The sequence below is a fragment of the Xiphophorus hellerii genome, chromosome 18 (assembly GCF_003331165.1).
Source record: "Xiphophorus hellerii strain 12219 chromosome 18, Xiphophorus_hellerii-4.1, whole genome shotgun sequence".
Classification (NCBI taxonomy): Eukaryota; Metazoa; Chordata; class Actinopteri; order Cyprinodontiformes; family Poeciliidae; genus Xiphophorus; species Xiphophorus hellerii.
The window spans coordinates 6,028,296-6,047,859 of NC_045689.1; the positions used below are offsets into that span (position 1 = coordinate 6,028,296).

Below are 19,564 nucleotides of genomic sequence, written 5' to 3' on the forward strand. Positions count from 1 at the left end.
TCCTACTGCGCATGCGCAGTAAGGAGCGCCGCCTGTCGCTGTCCGCGGTTCTGAAACCTTCACTCCATTAATGACTACAGGAAGTTATTTTCCTCCTACATGCAATTTAAAAAAAATAAATAAATTAATTAAAATAAAACGGAAATATTTATAGATATTTTTATTTAAATTAAAATAAAATCTGAGGCTTCTGTCGTTTTGTTTTTTTTTTCCGGAGGATCAACCAGAGGTCATTCATGCTTTATGACACCAGCAGATATAAAACCAGCTCGGCTCACATTTCCGATCATTTACAGTGAGCTGTGGGGAAGTGAGCGGCCCACCAAGAGAGGAGATGCTGTCAATGATTAGTGCGGATGTGCTGGCACAGGGCAGGTAGAGGGAGAGGAAGAGAGGGAGGAAGAGGAGGCAGGGAGGGAGGGAGGGAGGGAGGGAAGGAGGTAGGGAGGGAGGGAGGATGCTGCCAGCGGAAAATGGCTGCTGCAACCTCAAGCCTATCCTGATACACCGAAACGACATCAAGGTGGAGAGAGTAAGAGAGAGAGAGAGCGAGAGAGAGGAAGATTAGGAAAATGAGAGCAGATGGAGAGAGAATGTGAAGCGAGTCTGAGTGTTTCCTGAAAGGAGGAATAAAAAGAAGAGGGAGAGAGGAGAGCCTGGGGTGGGCTGCTGCAAGCGGCGGGCAACACCGAGCCATGGAGGGCGAGTAAGTCCTTATTTTTATTCCTTACATCCCTCATTTCCACAGGAACAAGCAGCAGCAGCAGCAGCATCCTGGGCTGTTAGCGGTCGGCGCTGTGCAGCTCAGCGAGCAGCCGAGAATACAAAACACCATTACGTAGTCCTGGATCAACAGCATACACCCCACACCCGAGACATCCACGCCACTGTGGGATAAATGTGCGGCCACATTCATGCGGGAGCCGCCGCTCGTTCATTACACGCCAGAAAAAAGAGACACACACACTCAACACACACACACTCAACACACACACACACACACACACTCAACACACACACACACACAGAGTGAGAAAGAGCGCGTTTTAAAAGCCAAACCCGAAGCCATGCAACGGTTCTGATTCTGCTGCGCCTTGCTTTAAAAACAATCCCGAAATCAGCCAGTGTGTAAAATGCATGAAGGGGAGAAAGGAGGAGGAAAAAAGCGGAGTTTAAGGGCCAGCATCGCGTCATGAAAGTGGGATGAAGGAGGGATGGAGGCGCTGTGATTTTTATCAACGTGTCTCGGGGTTTCATTATGATTTTTAAAGCCAAACTTTATGAATGAAATGTGATTTTTTTCCCTCTCTCTCTCTCTCCCTCCCTCGCTCTCCCTTATTCTCACCCCTCCTCTCATTCTTCCCTTTTCTAATCGGCCCCCTCCCCCCATCTCTCTGGTTTCCTCTCTCCATCCTCTCACCCACTCGTTCCTCTCTTTTCATTTCTCCTCCGGATCCTTCTCTCGTTTCCACCTTTAGGCCCGACGCTTGTTGCTTTTATTGTTGTTATTCTTGCGATGGCGGCCTTTATTTCTGCTGCATGTCTGAAGGCGCAGTGCGAACACGAAGCCCAGTCCCATTCATAAAAAACATATAACATAATATCGGGGTGTGTTAATGAGTCCGAGCAGCAGGGGCGGAATGGAGACAGAGCAGCTGCAACAATTAAAAAACGACAATAAAATAAAAACAAGCGAGATGCGAGAGTATGGAGGGAAAAAATGACAAATTTCTGCGTGGATTTCATTCATATGTTGGGGGAAAATGCGGCTCTGAATTATTCATCCGAATGGCGAGTGTGCTGCTCTTTTATTTATTTATTTTTGTCGCTTTGCAAGAATGCCTGGGCCTCTGATGTCGACTGGGTGCGTTCATTGATACGTCTCTATGTGGGAGACACTCATTCTTCCTCCCTCCTCCCAGTCCCGTCCTCCTCGGCGGACTCTCTGTCCATTTGCTTCCACATTTCACAGCCCGTTTTTTTTTACAGATTATTGTTTCTTTGGTTTGGGGTAAAAATAACGCGTCAGAATGAGGAGAAAATGAACTCGGAGGCCCTTTAAAGCAACACAGACAGAAATCCAGCAGCTCTTTGTGTGAATGTTGCCATGTTGCGTCTCCATTCATACAGAAATCCCCATGGACGCGTTTTTTGTTGGTATTATTCAACTGTTTCAGGATTTATGTGCACTGTAAAATGTGAATGTTCAACAGCAATTTGAAAAAAAATGTACATTGCAAGACAAAATGTGAAATTTGTTAGTTTGATTTGGGAAAATAAAAAAGCAAATTGTTAAGCACCCAGAAAGAATGACATGCTTTGGAAATAATTTAGTATATACCAAATTATTTTGGTATATATGTATATAAATAAATATATTTATATATATTAAAAACAACTAAGAGCCCACAGCACTGAACCCCACTGAAAACTTCCTGGTTTTTCCACCAAATACTGATTTCTGACTCTTCCTGAGTTAAAACATTAATATTGTTGTTTCTAAATTAATATGAACTTGTTTTCTTCCTTTGCTTTATTTGAGGTCTGAAAGCACTGCTTCTTTTTCGTCATTTTCTGCAAAAACATACAAAATTTCTGTTTTGAATTTCAGAGAGATGTTGTCAGTAGTTCATGGAATAAAAGAAGAATGTTCATTTTGCTCAAACATAAACCTATAAAGAGTAAAATCAGACAAACTGATAATCTTAAGTGGTCTCTTAATGTTCTCCAGAGCTGTATATACGTATGTTTTACTTGATTTCTCTAAAGTTGGACCATTCCTGTAGAAATCTTGAGTTGATTTTGGGTCAATTTCTGTAAAAACTCGGACAAAACCAGCTTGTTTTCTATGGATTCACATTATTAAAACATCTCTTCCTGTCAATATTTGATCTTCTGTTAATAAGCAGCTTCGTTTATAAATACTGTTTTTGTTTCCTGAACGACGTTTTTAAGCTTAAACTACCCATTTCTGAGTGGAGCAAAGCACATCACTTCAAACTCAAAACTGGCGAAACAAAGAAACTGACAGTTTATGAACAAAGTAATAAACAGCATTTATAGATCACTGCAAAATCACAAAATCTTATCAAGTATTTCTAGTGCAAATATTTCAGTTACTTGAAATTAGACAAAACTAACTTTTAATAACTTTTCAGCAAAATATAGGAGCTTATTTTAAGTAAATAACTCCTTAATATTGAAAAAGTTCTGGCAGATTATTTCACTTATAAAAATGAATTTTTCCCAAATGAAATAATCTGCAGAGAACCAGAACTTTGTCATCAATATTAAAGATCTATTCAGTTAAAATAATCTCCTGTTTCTTGCTTAAAAGTTACTAATGAGTTAGTTTCCTCTTATTTCAAGTAACAAAGATATTTGCACTAGAAACTAAACTAAAATTACTTGGTAAGATTTTGTGTTTTTGCAGTGACTCAGCTTTAAACTGCAGCTGTGACCACTTCCTTTGTAAACATAATAAATTAAGAAAATGTTTCAGTTGCTTTTAAAGGGAGAAATATATGCATTTAATTCTGTTTTTCATGAAACAGCTGGAAGTCGTGAGGGAAAGATGTAAAAAAAAAAAAAGAATCTGATTACAAAAGTCTGCATCTATAAAATAATATGTTGTTATAAACACAGTTTTTACTGTTGGTGGGATTCTGTCAGCCTCCCAAATCTACAGTCAGTCTCACTAAATTACACAAAATGTCCGATTCTTCAGGAGACGCCTCTGGTTTTCTGACGCGTTTAAATCTGAATGGTGATGTTTTATTTTGCAATTGTGGTTCAAAGTTTGAGTTTGGTTTCATCAGAACCTTCTGGGAGATTTTAGTCTGGATGTTTTGTGGTTGCTGTAAAATGTAGGTTATAACCAACTATTTAAATGTTTCTGTCGGTATCTTGGATTCCTCCACACCCAGTTCCTGTTTTATCTCTACATCATGAAATTGGAGAAACAACCAATTTGGACATTTCTAAAATTTGCTCCAATCTTTTTGGAGCAAGATTTATTCAAAAAGGTTGATAAAACAATATGAGCTTAAAGCTTTACACTTAAACAGATTATTCCAGCTTTTTCACATTTTGTAACAGATTTGTTTGTTTTTCAGTAGAATTTTATTGGATAAATGTCACATTAGATCTGGAAAAACCATCTATTATATCTCATTCATTTCATTTTTTTCACCTTTAAAGCCTGAGCACCGTAGACCTACATATTTACAGATCGAAAATAGAAGTATGAAAAAGAAGAGATAAATATGACAGAGTAACAAACTGTGTGTTGATCTGAAAATGAAAATATTCAATAAAGGAAATGTTTAGCTGTTAAAGAAATGAAATCTCTGGATTATAAAAAATAGCTGATGACTTCCAGAGGAGCAGGATGCGACACGGAAAATAAGAGTTTTAGCACTTCCTGTCCTTCCTGTCCAGCTTCCTGTTGGTGTTGATGATCTTGTTTATGGTTTCTATCTTAAATTAAACACATGAAAAGTGAAACTAACTACATACGGCTTAGATGCATGCTGGTCTCCATCTTAGTTTCTAGAGTTGAGATTAAGATTTCCTGCAGAGTTGGTTTTTTCTTAATGCCCAAATTTGGTCATTGTTTCTGTTTGGTTGCCTCTTCCTGTCAGTGAATGTTTTTCAGCTCGACCAGAACTTGTTGTTCTTTTAAAGTAATTTTGATGATCTTAAACAGCAGCTCCCAAACGTTTCCCCAAACAGCATCAGACAAGAAATACAAAACATGTGAAGAAACATAATTTTTTGGACATTTTTCTCATTTTGATTGTGCCGCCTTTTACCTTCTGATTTTTCTGACCAGGAGTTTTTAGGGTTTTTTGCAGAACTGACCTGAGCAGCGAGGATGTTGGACGGTTTCCTCCATCTCTTTCCTGTCAGAAACTTTTCCTTTTTCATTTCCATCTGCTATGCTAGCATCAAAAAGATGAACATGTTAAACAACATTTTAATAAATTATATATATTTGATACATTTAAATACATTTAAAATTTATGATTTAACCTTTTGGGGCACACATATCGCCCCCTTGTGGCCGCGCCCCTCACTTTGAGAAACACTAATCTTGAATATCGAGTCATACATAAATATATTAGCTTAATTTAAGGTGTTGGATGGTTTGCTGTTTAATTTCAAAAGGACACACAATATATTAGCATTAATTTTTGATGATATTAGTTATTTATTAACACATCAATATCAGTCCGATTAATAAAACTGGGCTAATATTAACAACCAACATTTATTTACATTTGTGTTTCTGTGGTATTTGTTTGGTGACAGTTATAATGATGGAGCAAAGGATTATGGGATGTTTACCTGAAGCAGAGAGTCAGTTTCATCTCATTTACCCGATGTTTAAATGAATAAAATATGCATAATATCGGTAAACATTGCTTATCTTCAGTGGTGTATGAGAGAGTAAATTTCAGCCAAAAAAATAAATAACTCTGATATTTTGAGATTAATCTCCAGAATTTTCTAGAAATTCCTGAACTCCAAAAGTAAAACAAATTGCAAGGAAAAAAATTTGACACAAATTTAGTGTCAAAACTTTTCAGCCCTGAAATTTCCACTATTTTCTTGAAAATTTCTGAGTTTAATCTTAAAATTTCAGATTTTTTTTTTTTTTTACTGAGCTACAATTTTTTTGCAGCTCAGAATTTTCTTTTATTTTTTTCTAAAATTTTTCTGAAATTAAGTTAAAAAATTCTGTATTATTCTTGTAAATTTGAAATTTTTGAAACTCAGAAATGTTCGTATTTTTCTGAGCTAAATCTCAAAACGTAGCTAGGAGGTTTTTGAGGGGCTTTTTGGTAGAAATTTACTCCTCCTTGTTATCTTTTTGTTTTCTATCAAAAATAGCCCAAATATGCCTTTGTTCTTATTGGTAGCATTAATATTTTGGCTATTACAAAATAACAACGCAAAGTAGTAACTACAGTTGGGAATTTATGTAAAAAAAAAAATTAAAGTAGCGCTAAAGTTAGCTTTAGCATCAAAACAAGTATCTAACCTAATAAAATATATACTGTATGTAATTTCAACATTTCTAAAACTGTTTTTAAGTGTTTATTACGGTATAATCAGCGCTTTGTGGTCTGTTTCCCGCCAGTGTGCGTGTTCGTGCGGTGGTGATGACACGTGATGACTCCAGTGGCGGTTGGGTGCCCCTTGGAGGAGGCGGGCTCAGTCACGTGGTCATATGCAAGGGGCGGAGCCTCGACGGCAGGGGGCGCAGGGAGTACATCATCCGAGGAGAGCGCCTGCGCGACCGAGCAGTGAGTGTGTGCGTGTGTTATGGAGGCACGTCAACACCACCTAAAGCAGGGGTGTCCAAGGTGTGGCCCGTGGGCCATTTGCAGCCCTTAGAGTGATTTTGTGTGGTCCCCAACTGCAATTCAAAAATGAAACATCTTTGGCCAACAGATGCAGGCGGAGAGTTTTAAAATGATCAGCAACGTAATTTTCTTACAAATGATTTGTCTTGTCAAAAGGTAAAAACCACGTTTATCCAGAGACTTTTGCCTCAAAGCCAAATTTGTTGCACCCAAATCAGCTTTATTAGTTTTTTTTTTATTACATTTAAGTAAAAATAGGAAGCGTTATGAAAGAAAATTTCTGAATTTTAAATGTTTACTTCTTTTTTTTTTTACTTTTGAAACTCAGAAAATGTCAAAAAAAAAAAAAAATCTGGAAGAATTTTGAAATTACATAATTTCTGTAGCTTTTGGTGAAATTTTATTTTATTATTATTATTATTATTATTATTATTTACAATGGCCCTAATACACAGTCATAAAAGTTTTGGATCTGCAATAAATTAAACATAACAAAATCTTGCTACTTTATTTGCCTGATTTTATGTTGGGGTTTTTTTGACCAACGACTCATTTGAGTCAATAATTTTGATTAACATGACAAAAAATTTGGACACCCCTGACCTAAAGACTGTAGCGACATTCAGAGGCAGGTAGAGTAGCCAAAAGTAGCACTACTTCAACATATTTTTACTGAAGTAGAAGTAAAAAGTAGAGTAAAAAAGTACTTGGTAAATGACTGATCAAACAATCAGTAATTTAATATAAAAAACATGTAATTTATGCGATTATATGGTCAATGGAAGACCATATAATCGCATTTATATTAATAAAATGAAACCTTGACTTAAAGGAACTCAGTGTTTCAACTGTTTTGCAGTTTTCTTTAAGTTTGTTCCAGATTTGTGGTGTGTGGAATCTGAATGCTGCTTCTCCTTGTTTGGTTCTGGTTCTGGGAATGCAGACCAGACCCAGAACCCGAAAACCTGAGAGGTCTGGAAGGTTGCTATGACAACAGCAGCAGATCTTTAATGTATTGTTACAGTGATTTATAAACTAGCAGCAGTGTTTTAAACTCTATTCTCTGAGCTATAGGAAACCAGTTTGGGGCTTGAGAACTGGATGATGTGCTCTAACTTCCTGGTTTTAGTCAGAACACCAGCAGCAGCGTTCAGAATCAGCTGCAGCTTATGCAGATCTATAAAGATACTGTTGAAGGAATTGATGCTACTAAAGACACACTCATGGATGAGTTTCTCTTGCTAACACATTAGTCCTCTAATCCTGGAAATGTTCTTGAGGTGATAGAAGGTCGACTTTGTAACTGTCTTTATGTGGCTCTGAACGTTCAGAGTCCATCACTGCACCTACATTTCAGCCTGATCTCTAGTTTCCAGCTGTAATAACCAAAGCCACATGCTTCACCTTTAGCATAAGGTAATTACTCGTACAGGATTTAGGACAACTACGGGAGAAAGTTGGGACCCATATGGGAGCTAAATTGGAATCAATTTGTAGCTAAGACCTCCATAGAGTTTCCAGAGGAAGGACTTGGATTCAGGCAACCAAATGGGTGCCAAACAACAAACCTGTTGTGAATTCAAGCCCACTTAGTATCCATCCATTCTGAACAAAATTCTTAGGTAAAGTATCAGGGCAGTATCATGTAAAACCAACAGTTTTTTTTTTTTTTTTTTTTTAGCTTTACCTAAATCTGCTGATCTCATTATAGGAGCTACTTCTCAGAGAAACACTGAGTAGTAAAAGCTAAAAGGTTAATAGAGGAGCCATGTTGTGATGACTTCCAGGAGGCGGAGTTTCAGAAAGAGAAGGAGTTTTTAAAGAGACAGAGGCCCAACTTCAAGACGTTAAATCAGGTAGTCAATATTTTAAGCCATATTTGATATATGTAGCACTTTTTAACTTAAGTTAACATAGTTACTTGATTGTGCTATGAAATGGCATTATGTCTGGAAACATTATAACACTTCCCCTTTAAATAGTTATTTGGTGGAGGAATCAATGTTGATGGTAGGAACGGAATGAAATCGACTCCATTCCCATAAAACGGTTTGTTTTTGGTGAATGTACGTTTGACTGAAAGGAACCACTTGGACCTCTCTGTTGTGAAATAATTTAATTTTTTAACTGATTATTTTTACATACATATTTTTTATTTAAATAAAGAATCATGTGGCAAAAGAAAGGTGGTAGGATTAAACAAGTTTATACTTCTGCCTACATCCTTTGTAAACATATATATATATATATATATATATATATATATATATATATATATATATATATATATATATATATATATATATATATATATACAGTATATCATGGTATTTGAATTGTGAATGTGAAAATGTTTATATAAATAAACTAAATCTAACTACATTCACACCTTCTGATCATAGGCGTAAATCCCGGGGGGGTTGGAGGGGTCCGGACCCCCCCAAATCTTGGAAAAGTCTAAAACTGTCCCCTCCAAAAAAAAATCATTGAAAATCATTTAAATCATATCAATATGAAAAGGCAAAAGAAACAAAGAACGAAATAAATCTGCCATTTATCTCAGAAAATAAGAATACATTTTTAGGCCCCCCTACCATTATTAGAACAATGGTTCAGTCCAAAGTGTAGGAGGAGCCACTGAACGTCACAGGCTCCGTTAGAGCCTCTGAAGTGAGAGGCTAGCTGTTAGCTGTGGCAAACATCAAGCCCTCCAGTAAGTAAATACTTAAAGCAAAAGACATGTAATACTTTATATTTACTTTCACTGCTCAATAAGAAACATTTGTTAACAATTTAACAATAAAACCAGACAGCAGTTCGTTATTTCATTGGCTGAATCGTGATAAACTGCCTCATTAGCAAAACTGCTACGCTGCTTTCATAGACTTAAACTTTTTTGTCAAAGGTAGCAAACATCTCATTCATATTTAGCTCTTTAACTTTTAGTTAATTAGAAGAGTTGGAAACGGGAGGGAGAGGCTGAGGAGTGGCCGACAGCTCTGCGTGTGGGAGCCGAGAACAGATGGAAGAAACAGAAAGTTATGGCTTTATTTCTCACTTTCTTCCACGTAGAGCCGTTAAAACCACGAAATAAAATCTGAATATTTTTCTATATAAAACCCAGTGCTTTAAGTGTTATGTTTAAGTTATAATACCCTCCAGATATTCATTTCTATCTACCTGTTGGTTTTCAGTCATCCAGGATGTGGCAAAATTAAAAAAGGCTTAAAAATAAAGCAACTTAAGTTATAATTTAAATATCCCATAACTTGTATTGGGAGCCATTTCAATAAATCGATGTTTATGAGGAATTTTATTAAAAGAAGTTACTCATTAAAGCTGAACCTTAAATCTTTGTAAAGGTGTAGCAGAGATTAGATCAGTCAGACTGAACAAAATTTGCATAGAAGCAACATTTGACTTTTAGTTTCATTTCTCAATAGTTTGTTGATATGCAGTACTAGTCAGTTTTGGTCCTGCAGCTTGAATGGGGTTTAAAAACTTTTAAAATCATATCTTACGTCACATTTCACTGAAACTTCGCTGACCCCCCAAAAATTGCTCTTAAGAAATTTTCCTGTTTATGGTTCCCCCCCAATAATGAGATGGGATTTACGCCTTAGCTTCTGCTTCTAATTTGTTAAAAACCATTTATGAGTCACATGCAGAACCCACTTATGCACGCCGAGCTCAGTCTGACCTCTGACCCTTGCTGTTTGCGTCTGCAGCCAGTGCTGGAGTGTGCGGTCCAGAGGGGGCTGGTGTACAACAAGGTGAATCCCATCTTCCATCACTGGAGAGTCGAGGACCGGAAGTTCGGCCTTACTTTCCAGAGTCCTGCCGACGCCATCTCCTTTGAAAAAGGGCTGCAGACCGTCTTAGACAAACTCGACAGAGGTACACCTGCACAGACACCAGCGTTTAAATTTCATTGTTTTAACTTTGAACAATCCTTCGAGCTTCTTCTTTTCATCCAGGCTCTGACTCGCCATCGTCGTCCACGCCAGAAGAGGTGGACACTGAAGACGATGGTCAAGTTGTGAGTTTGTTGGTTCACTGATTGTTTTGCAGTATCCGACAGTAAGACAGTATATTTACTTGACTGCTGTATTTAGGTAAATGTTTTGAGCATATCTACTTTATTGGAGTAAAGTAAAGTATAAGTGTAAGTTTATACTTTACTTTATAAAGTAAAGTCATAAGTTCAAAGTACTTATGACTTTGAACAGCAAATCAGAGCCACGCTGAGAAAATGAAAAAAATATATAAAATAACAAGAATACGGTGACTTTATTCTAAAAATGAAGTGACTTTAATTCCTGAAGCATTATTTCTTTATTCTCATAATACATTGACTTTAGTCTCATAATATTTTGACTTTATTCTCATATTATTTTGACTTTATTCTCGTATTTTTATTACTTTAGTCTCATAATATTTTGACTTTATTCCCATTATTACATTTTTTTCTTAGCATGGCCCTAATACTCAGTTTCGGTTGGGGGGGGGGGGGGGGGGGGGGGGCATTTTGAATAGCAAAGAAAAAATGAAAACAACTCTTCTTGTTTTTTAAATTACATTTTTATGTGGTGTAGACGTTTTGTAGCAGAATGCATCAATATGTCAATACATCACCATGTGATTTCAGGAAGTTACAAGATTCTGTAAAACACTCAGAAAATAACACGGCGATGTACTGATATTAGAAAATATAATATGTACTTTGCTTGCCTAAATATATTTTTTTTATTATTATTTTATTTATTTAAAAGTAAATACTTTAGTACTTCTAGTCAGGGGAGCCATATAGGGGGGGAAAGTTATGACAATTCCAACACATTTTTTATTTTGTTCAAAGAAATGTAAAAAAAAAAAAAAAAAAAGGGGGCCCTGTCAATTACAAAATTAATTATATTGTGTATTATAAAATAGTTTTTAGCAGTAAAAATTAAACGTTACCCCTCCCAGACCAAAAAGCACACATTTGCCCTGAACCCCCCCAGATCTGCACGAAATGGTTCGATCCTGCTTGGCGCGCTTTACGGTGTTCAGCAGCAGACAGTAGAAAACAAGAACAACTGCGGCTCTTACTATGCTGCCAAGAAAAATAAAGTTAGATTTAAAAAAAATAGAGAGACAGAGAGAGAAAAAGGTAAAAGTGTCAATAAGTAACCCAGTTTTTCTCCGAGAGGTGGGTAGACTGTGAGATTATCAACCATTTAGCATAGTTAGCTTAGCTACAGACTGTTTCCCTCCATTTCACTAACATTTAATGAATTAAGGAAAGAAATTACCAAGATATTTATATACTTAACGTGTCCTTGTACCCTTTACCACTTAACAGGTGAGTCAGTCAGCAGCAGCTCTAACCCACATCTCTCCTGACCCGAACTCTCCTGAGTGAAATTAAAGCTGCAGTATGTAACTTTTATTTTTTTAAAAATTGTACATATTTGTTAAAACTATCATTATGTTGGGACAGTATGGTATGAGAGATAATCTGTGAAAAATATATTTCCTTTGTCTTCTTCCAGTGCTATCTAGAAACAACCAATCAGAGACAGGAGAGTTTTACTGCTATCAATCACAATCTCATGTGGTGCTGCTCATCCTCCCTCCCCTTGCTCTGTGCTATGCTGCAGCTAGCGCAGCTTGTTGTGAATGCTCAGTCTAGCTAGCATAGCTACCAATGACAGCCAACAAACATTTTTCCTGTAACTATAAGTTGTTTTTCCACTTGCTAGCACATTTAGCAGTGAGTACATGAGGTTGATTAACAGCGCTAAGACGCTCCTACTGGTTCTGATTGGTTGTTTTGGTCAGAACGTTGCATTACTTTACCTAGCAATAGTAGATGAGGGAGGAGGTGGAGGAGATTGATTGTTTTCACAGATTATCTGTCTCATAACAAACTGGCACAACATGGTGCCAGCTTTATCAACTATGGAGAAAACATATTTTTTATTAAAGCTATGTACTGCAGCTTGAATAAAATGCAACTACACAGCATTTTTTGAGAAGTGTGGATTGCTTCGTGTATATTTTGCATGTTGCCTATGATTGTTGGAGAGACATTTCAGTAAGCTAAAACTAATAGAAAACATTTAAGCAACCTACTTGCATACTGTATGCGGACTGTTGCATGTAAAATTCATGAGCAGTAAATATTGTGCTAGTATTGGACCAAAGAAAGCAAGGCCGTTGCAAGCCTTTAAAATTGTGACGCTTTTGATGGGTCAGATAGACTCAAAAAATTGTAACAGCAGCTGCTAATTTTTTGTCATGGGGCCCAAGATTCCTGGCAGCGCCTCTGCTTGTAGTTGAGTAAGATTTGACCATGAGTCTCCATATTTACGGTACTTACTACGTTTTGGTGAGTAAATACTACGTAGTATGTACTTGGCGCGTGCGCCAAAAACTGTGTGGTTTTTAGCGCATGCGCGTGACGCCCAAACTCTGCCAGTCCCATACAGGAAGCGAGTCGTCGTCAAACAGCAGAAAGGAGATGCTTCCCAAGCCGATCACCATAGTAACAAGCGAGTCCTCCTCCACCTGCTTCGTGCGTCCCGAAGAGTTCAGCTTTGGATCCAGCCATGCCGTCACCAGTCACACACCTGCCCAGGTAGATCGAAGACAAACTGTCTTCTTCACAACCTCATCTTGGCTCTTTCTTCTGCTGCAAATGTGCGCAAAACTCTGTGGATATTCCGCTTATGTCGAAAAAAATGTTTCTCTTGCAGTTTTGTGAAACACTAATGCCGACACAGCTGAAAAGCTACCTCAACCTTTGATCAAAAAACGTCTTTTTTTTTTATTTTTAAATTGGCGTTTCCATTAAGCAAATTTATTTTTCGTAATTTCAATTTCATGGTCGACTGTCTAACAGCTAACAACTGGAGATACTTTGGAGAAAAAGTATAGAAACAAGCAACAAATAAAGTACGGTGAAGTTCTTTTACTCATCCAATATTTGTGGAAAAATTACCAAAGCAGCTCGGTCTTCATGAAAAAAAATATAATAATAATAATGATAATATCGAACAGAAATTCACCTCTGAGTGCTGCTGTAAACATGCCAATAGGGGGCAGTGTTGTGCAAAATTAAAATCTAATTGCTTCAAAACGACAACAACTTCCTGTTAGGAAATAAACATGGTGCCACTTCAGGACTTTCATTTGTGTAGACAGATGTGTATTTCGAGCTTTTAAACAGGATATTAGAATATAAAGTTAATAAAACATAATTTGATGCTGATTGGGAATCATGTCAAAAAATTTATATGGATATTTTGGGTCATTATTTGTCACATGATCTCAATATATTTATATGTACATACATAAACATAAATAGTCTCCATTTTGGCTAGAGTTTTTATCAATAATCATTTTTTTGTGGATGAAAGGCCAAAACCCATAAAAGTTTATTAATTTTCCTAGATTATGTGTGGACTAGGCCTAAAGGAAAGCCTCTCTTCCTGGAAGCAGAGCATCAAAACATGAGGAATGACTCAAGACTTTTGCACCAAACTCCATCAGGACATTGTGTCCTACGGACCGGGATCAGAAACCGATGCCTCAGAGGGACATCTCACGCAGTTTTGAGTTTCCTCAGATGGAAACCTTCTACATCCAGAGCTGCAGTACATCGTGTTCCTGACTCACTGTGTAACCCTACACCCTCTGCACTACACCGTCTCCCTGTAGCTCAGACAATAGACTTTAAAATAGGGATGTTAGTTTATAAATCACTGAACGGCTTAAAGATCTGCTCGTGTTGCATCAACATTCCAGACCTCTCAGGTCTTCTGGTTTTGCTCTGCATCCCCAGAACCAAATGAGGAGAAGCAGCATTCATCTTCTATGCACCACAAATCTGGAACAAACGTCCAGAAAACTGCAAAACAGTCGAAACACTGAGTTGCTTTAAATCAAAGCTAAAAACCCACCAGTCTAGAGTTGATTTGATTAGCAGGAAGTGGAAGATTAGCTGTGTTTTCATTGAACACTTAATTCCACAAATTAGAATTTTGAAAATTTATTTTCGAAAAACCTCAAATTTTTTGACAAAAAGTTAGGATGAGATGTTTTTTTGGCTGTATTTAAATTTGTGTATTTTACAAAACTGCAATGTAACACAATTATTTTGCATCACGAGTCACATGATCAGCAACTGGATGGTGGAAAAGACGAAGAAGACAACAGGAAGTGGTAGATATTAGGGAAGCCTCAATCACACTGCATACTTACAGCACTTATAAAATATCTAAAACACACAAGGCTAGCTGAGAGATATATTTACATATGTATTTATTTTTGTTAAATAAGGGTGTTGAAGATATAGAATTAGTTAAATTTGTGGTTGGACCTCAGTTCAGTTTATGGTGCTAATACACAGAGATTGTAAGCTAAAAATAAAACGCTACAGAAGAAGAAAGAAGTGGAAGAAAGAAGAGGATGATGGCGATGCTACGAGTTTTTAATGACTTATTGCATGAATAAACTTATGAATGTGTGATTTAAATTACAATTTTTAGTGAATGGACAGGCTGTAATTGTGAAATTGTGTTAGCGGATTATCGTCAATCTTTGCACACACTTGTAGCAGAAAGTGATCAATGTGTCTGATGCGTCTTTGCTTGATAATTTGGCAAAATGTAATATTTATTGTTTGTTTCTTGATTAGCCGCTGGTGCAAAGCACTTTGAACAAATAAACTTGACTCCACAGATCCACACCAGGCCGGGACAGCACCAGCTCTCTCAAATGACCACCGTGTTGAACCCCCCGGCGCCTCCACCACCGCCTCCAGCTCCACCCACTCCTCCTGTGGGGCCGCCGGCCTCGTCCCCACTCTCTCCGCTGTCGCCCACCATTTCGCTGCTGGAGGAAGGAGATCTGCGCAGCGTGGACCCTTGTAAGGACCTGTGGGGTTCTCGGGGTTACGAGGATTACAGACGCGCCGGTGCGACCAGGACTATGGTTGGGGGCCTGACGGGCGGCGTGGTGGTCGGCGGCGGCGGGAGCCAGCAGGACAAGTCGGAGCTGTGCGTGGTTCGCTTTGAGAAGGAGCTGGCGGGCGTGGGGCCGGCCGGCTGCGAGGTCACCGTGAGCCTGGACAGCAAAGCCTCCCAGCGCCTGTCCTCGTCGTCCCCCACCTGCATGTCCATGCCCAACGCCGTGTCCGGAGTGTCCTCAGGTGCCGGCTCGCCGCAGGAGCCCGCCAAAGGCTCGCCGTCCCCCTGCTGCATCCACGCCTCCCGGACTCGTAAGAGAGGCGGGGCCGGCGGCAGCGACCCGGGCGCCATCTCCCCCGACGACGACAGCCCGTGCCCCCAGGCGTCGTCGTCGTGCTCGTCTCGCTGCGTCTACTGCCGCTCTGTGTTCAGCGCCTCGGAGAACGGGCGGGGCCGCTGCAGGGACGCCCCCGACCCGGCGCTGCACTGCCTCCGCCAGTGGACCTGCGTGTGGTGCGCGGAGAGCCTGCTGTACCACTGCATGTCGGACTCGGAGGGGGAGTTCTGGGAGCCCTGTTCGTGCGATGACTCAATGGGGGGCCACCCACACCCGCTCTGCTGCACCCGCTGGTTGGCCCTGCTGGCCCTGTCGCTCTTCGTGCCCTGCATGTGCTGCTACCTGCCTCTGCGCGCCTGCCTGCGATGCGGGGAGAGGTGCGGCTGCTGCGGGGGGAAGCACAAAGCGGTCCGATGAGGCCAGGCTGAGGGGCGGGAGGGCTTCCCTGGACCGGGTGAACCGAGCACCCGACGGCAGTCCTCCAAAGCCCCGCAGCTTTCCACTGATTTCAGCTCTTTCTCTTTTCAGCCGGGAGCCTTCCTCGACGGTCCAGGTGCTCTGCACTCTGACTGGGCTCTCTGGGAGTCATCTGGAGCCTTCGTAGTGGATTCACTGGGGGAGCGCACTGCAAAAACACCAAATCTCACCAAGTGTGTTTTTTTTTTTGTCTGGTTTCTACTGCAAATATCTCAGTACACTTGCTTGGTTTTTCTACTTATACTACTTCAAAAAACAACCCAGGCACTTAAAAAAACACCCAACCATTTTTTGGTGTCTGGAAAATTAACCCTTTCAAAAACTGCCATTTGACGGGTGTTACCTAGCAACCCCAGCCCATCACCTAGCAACGCAACTCGAGCACGATTGGTGAGCTGTTGAATGGTTGCTGGAAAAGAGAAATGTTTTGTTGCTGACGTGCTACTCAGAAACCATTTGCCACATTCCTGTTGGTTGTGTAGGAGGCCCTACTTCTGCTTTTCAAAGATGTTTGTATGGTCATATAATTGCAGCCATTTTCATGTGCGATAGTAAAGGTTGATTTTGTGGGCGTGGCCAGCAGCAGCTTATTTGGATTTAAAGTGTCAGAGTCCATAAAACAACTCATTCTGAACAGAAGAACTGACCAGACTAAAATCACATTATCTAAGAATGATTTTGTGGAAAAAATATAATGAACATGTTTTATCAAGTTAATATCCTAAGGCATAAAAGTTCAACTTTAAAATAAGACAAAACTCACTTACAAGTAACATTTCAGCATGATATTAAGGCTGCAGCTAACAATTATTTTAGTAATCGATTATTCTATCAATTAATCGGGTTAAAAAAACATTGACCAAGCCAAAGAGGCTTATTGTGTTTATTTAGACATCGATGTCAAAACATTCTTAAAAATATATTTTATGTGCTCTTAGTAAAGGCATTCCAGATTTCATGAGTGTCAAATTACTTTTAAAAAATGAAAGAATAATCCAGGAGTTCAAATCTTTAAAAAACAGTAAAATTGGCCTTTAAAACACTTTTTTTTAAGCTGCTAATCTTTTATATTTTCCAGCATCATTAGCCGCCAGCAGCCACATATTTATAGCGTTAACACTCTCCGCTAACTAAACATGCAGTTACTCTAGAGCTGCAACTAATGATCAGTTTAGGAAACATTTATTCTATCAATTAATCAAATAATTATTTAACAGTTGGCACATTCTGCAGATTTTTCCTTTAACCACTTATACTTATTTTATACAATATTATAAATACATAAAAATGCCAATATTCAAATGATTGCAGGGCTGATTTGTTTATTATTGTTACTGTTTTATTAACGGATTACTAATTGGATAGCAAAAACTACTAATAAGAAATTTTACAGCATTTGAATCAGTTGAAACTAAAACTTGAGGCGTTTTGAGTAGAACATATTTACAGACAGAAGATTTTTTCATCTTCAATGCAAAATGTATATATTTTGTTTACAGGTTTGGCTTAATTACTGCTCTGAGTGTGTTGTTCTTTCAGCAAACGGCATGTTTTAGAGTGTATACTCAAGCTAACAATTAATCAATTACTAAATTAGTTAATGATTAATTCATTACGATTAATCCGATTATTCATTTCGGCTCTACAATGTATAGGAGTTGTTTTAAGAGAATAAATCCTTAACATTGATGAAAATGTACTAGTTCAACTGGCAGATTTTTACACTTATAATAAGGACATTTTTCCTGTTATAAGTTAAATAATCTGCCTGTGGAACTTTTTTAAAATCAGTATTAAGGAATTATGGACTTAAAACACGCTCGTATATCTTGCTAAAAAGCTACTTGTGATAAAGTTTTGTCTTATTTCAAGCGTACTAAGATGTTTGCACTAGAAACTAAAAAAATACTTGGTAAGATTTTGTGTTTTTGCAGTGTGGCTGATTTAGCCGTCAGCTTGTCAATGACGTTAGCGAAGAAGCAAAGAAGGAGGGTTTGCAGAGGCAACAATGGTGTGTACACTGTTTCAAATGTCCGTTTGTTTTGGGTTTTTTATTTAGAAAGAAAATCTTTAAAAAAAAAACAACAACAAAAGATGTTTATATATATGATTGTTATAATTTTAATTGGTATATTTTATTAAATGTAAAACACATCGACGGAATCCCCAAACACACACGCACACACCCACCACATTTTCACAGAGCTCTTGGGGAAGTTATTCGTTTCATGTTGAACAGACGTCACCCTTTACCTCTAATTTTACCTCAGATGTTACTCAAACCTGGGTTGGAGATAAAAACAAACGGGGGATTCAGAACGTGAAAGCACAAACGTGTGCAGTCTTCATCAGACATCCGAGACCACGAGCTTCTAGTTGAAGAGTAAAATGCAAACAGACAATTATTGTTGAGGGACGCTGCAATGACAACTACAAAGACTTATAAATCATATTCTGGTTCATAATAGTTCTTAGTGTGTTGAATTTTGTTTCAACAGAGCCGGTCCAAAGTTTTCTGGGGACTTAAAGTGAACTTTTATGGGGCCCACCAGCCATTGCTGATTGTTTCAATCAGGGCTGTTTCCAGCTTTGGGGTTTAGTTTAGTTCATCAGAGATGCTCCACTAAAATTCTGCAATTCATTTTATAAGCAAAGCAGTTTGCAGTTAAAATTACACATCATGAGTTAAACTAATTAAAAAAAATATAATACAAAAGAAAAAAGTAATCTATAAGTCAATAAAAAAACTGATTTTGAGTGTTTATAAAATACAGAATTTGAATAAACAGGTCTGCAGTCATTAAACTTTCATGATTATAATGTGAACTAATCATGGAAAAAACACCAGCCAAAGTTAATCTTTGCAGTTTATTCTTTTATATTCTACATATATATATTTTTATGCAAAAGATTTTACATTTTAATTTTCCTGGAGATGAGGCTGAACAGGTAGTTTTGGGGCCCCTTGGTGATTAGGAGGGTCTAGTTCGCCTATGACAAGAAACCTGATTTCAATACAGATTTGGAAACATTTCCAAAAATATTTTATTTATAAAGGGAAAAAAATTGTTAACTTTGGCTTATGTGAAAAAGTAATCATGTTAAACTATTAATTAATCGCAAATAGGGTATTTTCGGAACTACAAGTCGCATTTAGGAGAGGGAAACTTACCCAACTTTCCAAAAATATGTTTTGACCCAGCAGTTTGCACACAAAGACGAATCCATTTTTGATTAGTCTTTGTGTAATAATTTTTAACTTTCTATCATCCAGAACTGTTGGTTTTCATTAGCAGTAAGCTCCAAACACGCAGCTTGAAATGTATCACTCCGTCAGAGATTAATCAATATCAGAGTTTAAATATTGAAATGAATTAACTTTGACTATGTTCTAATTAATCAGTACTGTGATAAAACCATTCGAG

General features: G+C 38.2%; 1 protein-coding gene across 1 annotated transcript; it reads left to right on the forward strand.

Annotated features, from left to right (window-relative positions):
- The first annotated feature begins 170 nt into the window (after positions 1 to 170).
- On the forward strand, positions 171 to 16,079 carry spred3 (sprouty related EVH1 domain containing 3). The gene is made up of 7 exons (XM_032545665.1): positions 171 to 706; positions 6,146 to 6,311; positions 10,100 to 10,268; positions 10,349 to 10,410; positions 11,716 to 11,772; positions 12,805 to 12,993; positions 15,099 to 16,079. The coding sequence occupies exons 1-7, from the start codon at positions 696 to 698 to the stop codon at positions 16,077 to 16,079; spliced, it is 1,635 nt and encodes a 544-aa protein (XP_032401556.1). The 5' UTR covers positions 171 to 695.
- The last annotated feature ends 3,485 nt before the right edge of the window (positions 16,080 to 19,564 follow it).

Excerpts from the sequence above, each read along its gene's own strand:
- spred3 (XM_032545665.1), top strand. Across the intron at positions 6,312-10,099 it reads AGCGCCTGCGCGACCGAGCA|CCAGTGCTGGAGTGTGCGGT; the intron begins GTGAGTGTGTGC and ends TTGCGTCTGCAG. Across the intron at positions 10,269-10,348 it reads CTTAGACAAACTCGACAGAG|GCTCTGACTCGCCATCGTCG; the intron begins GTACACCTGCAC and ends CTTTTCATCCAG.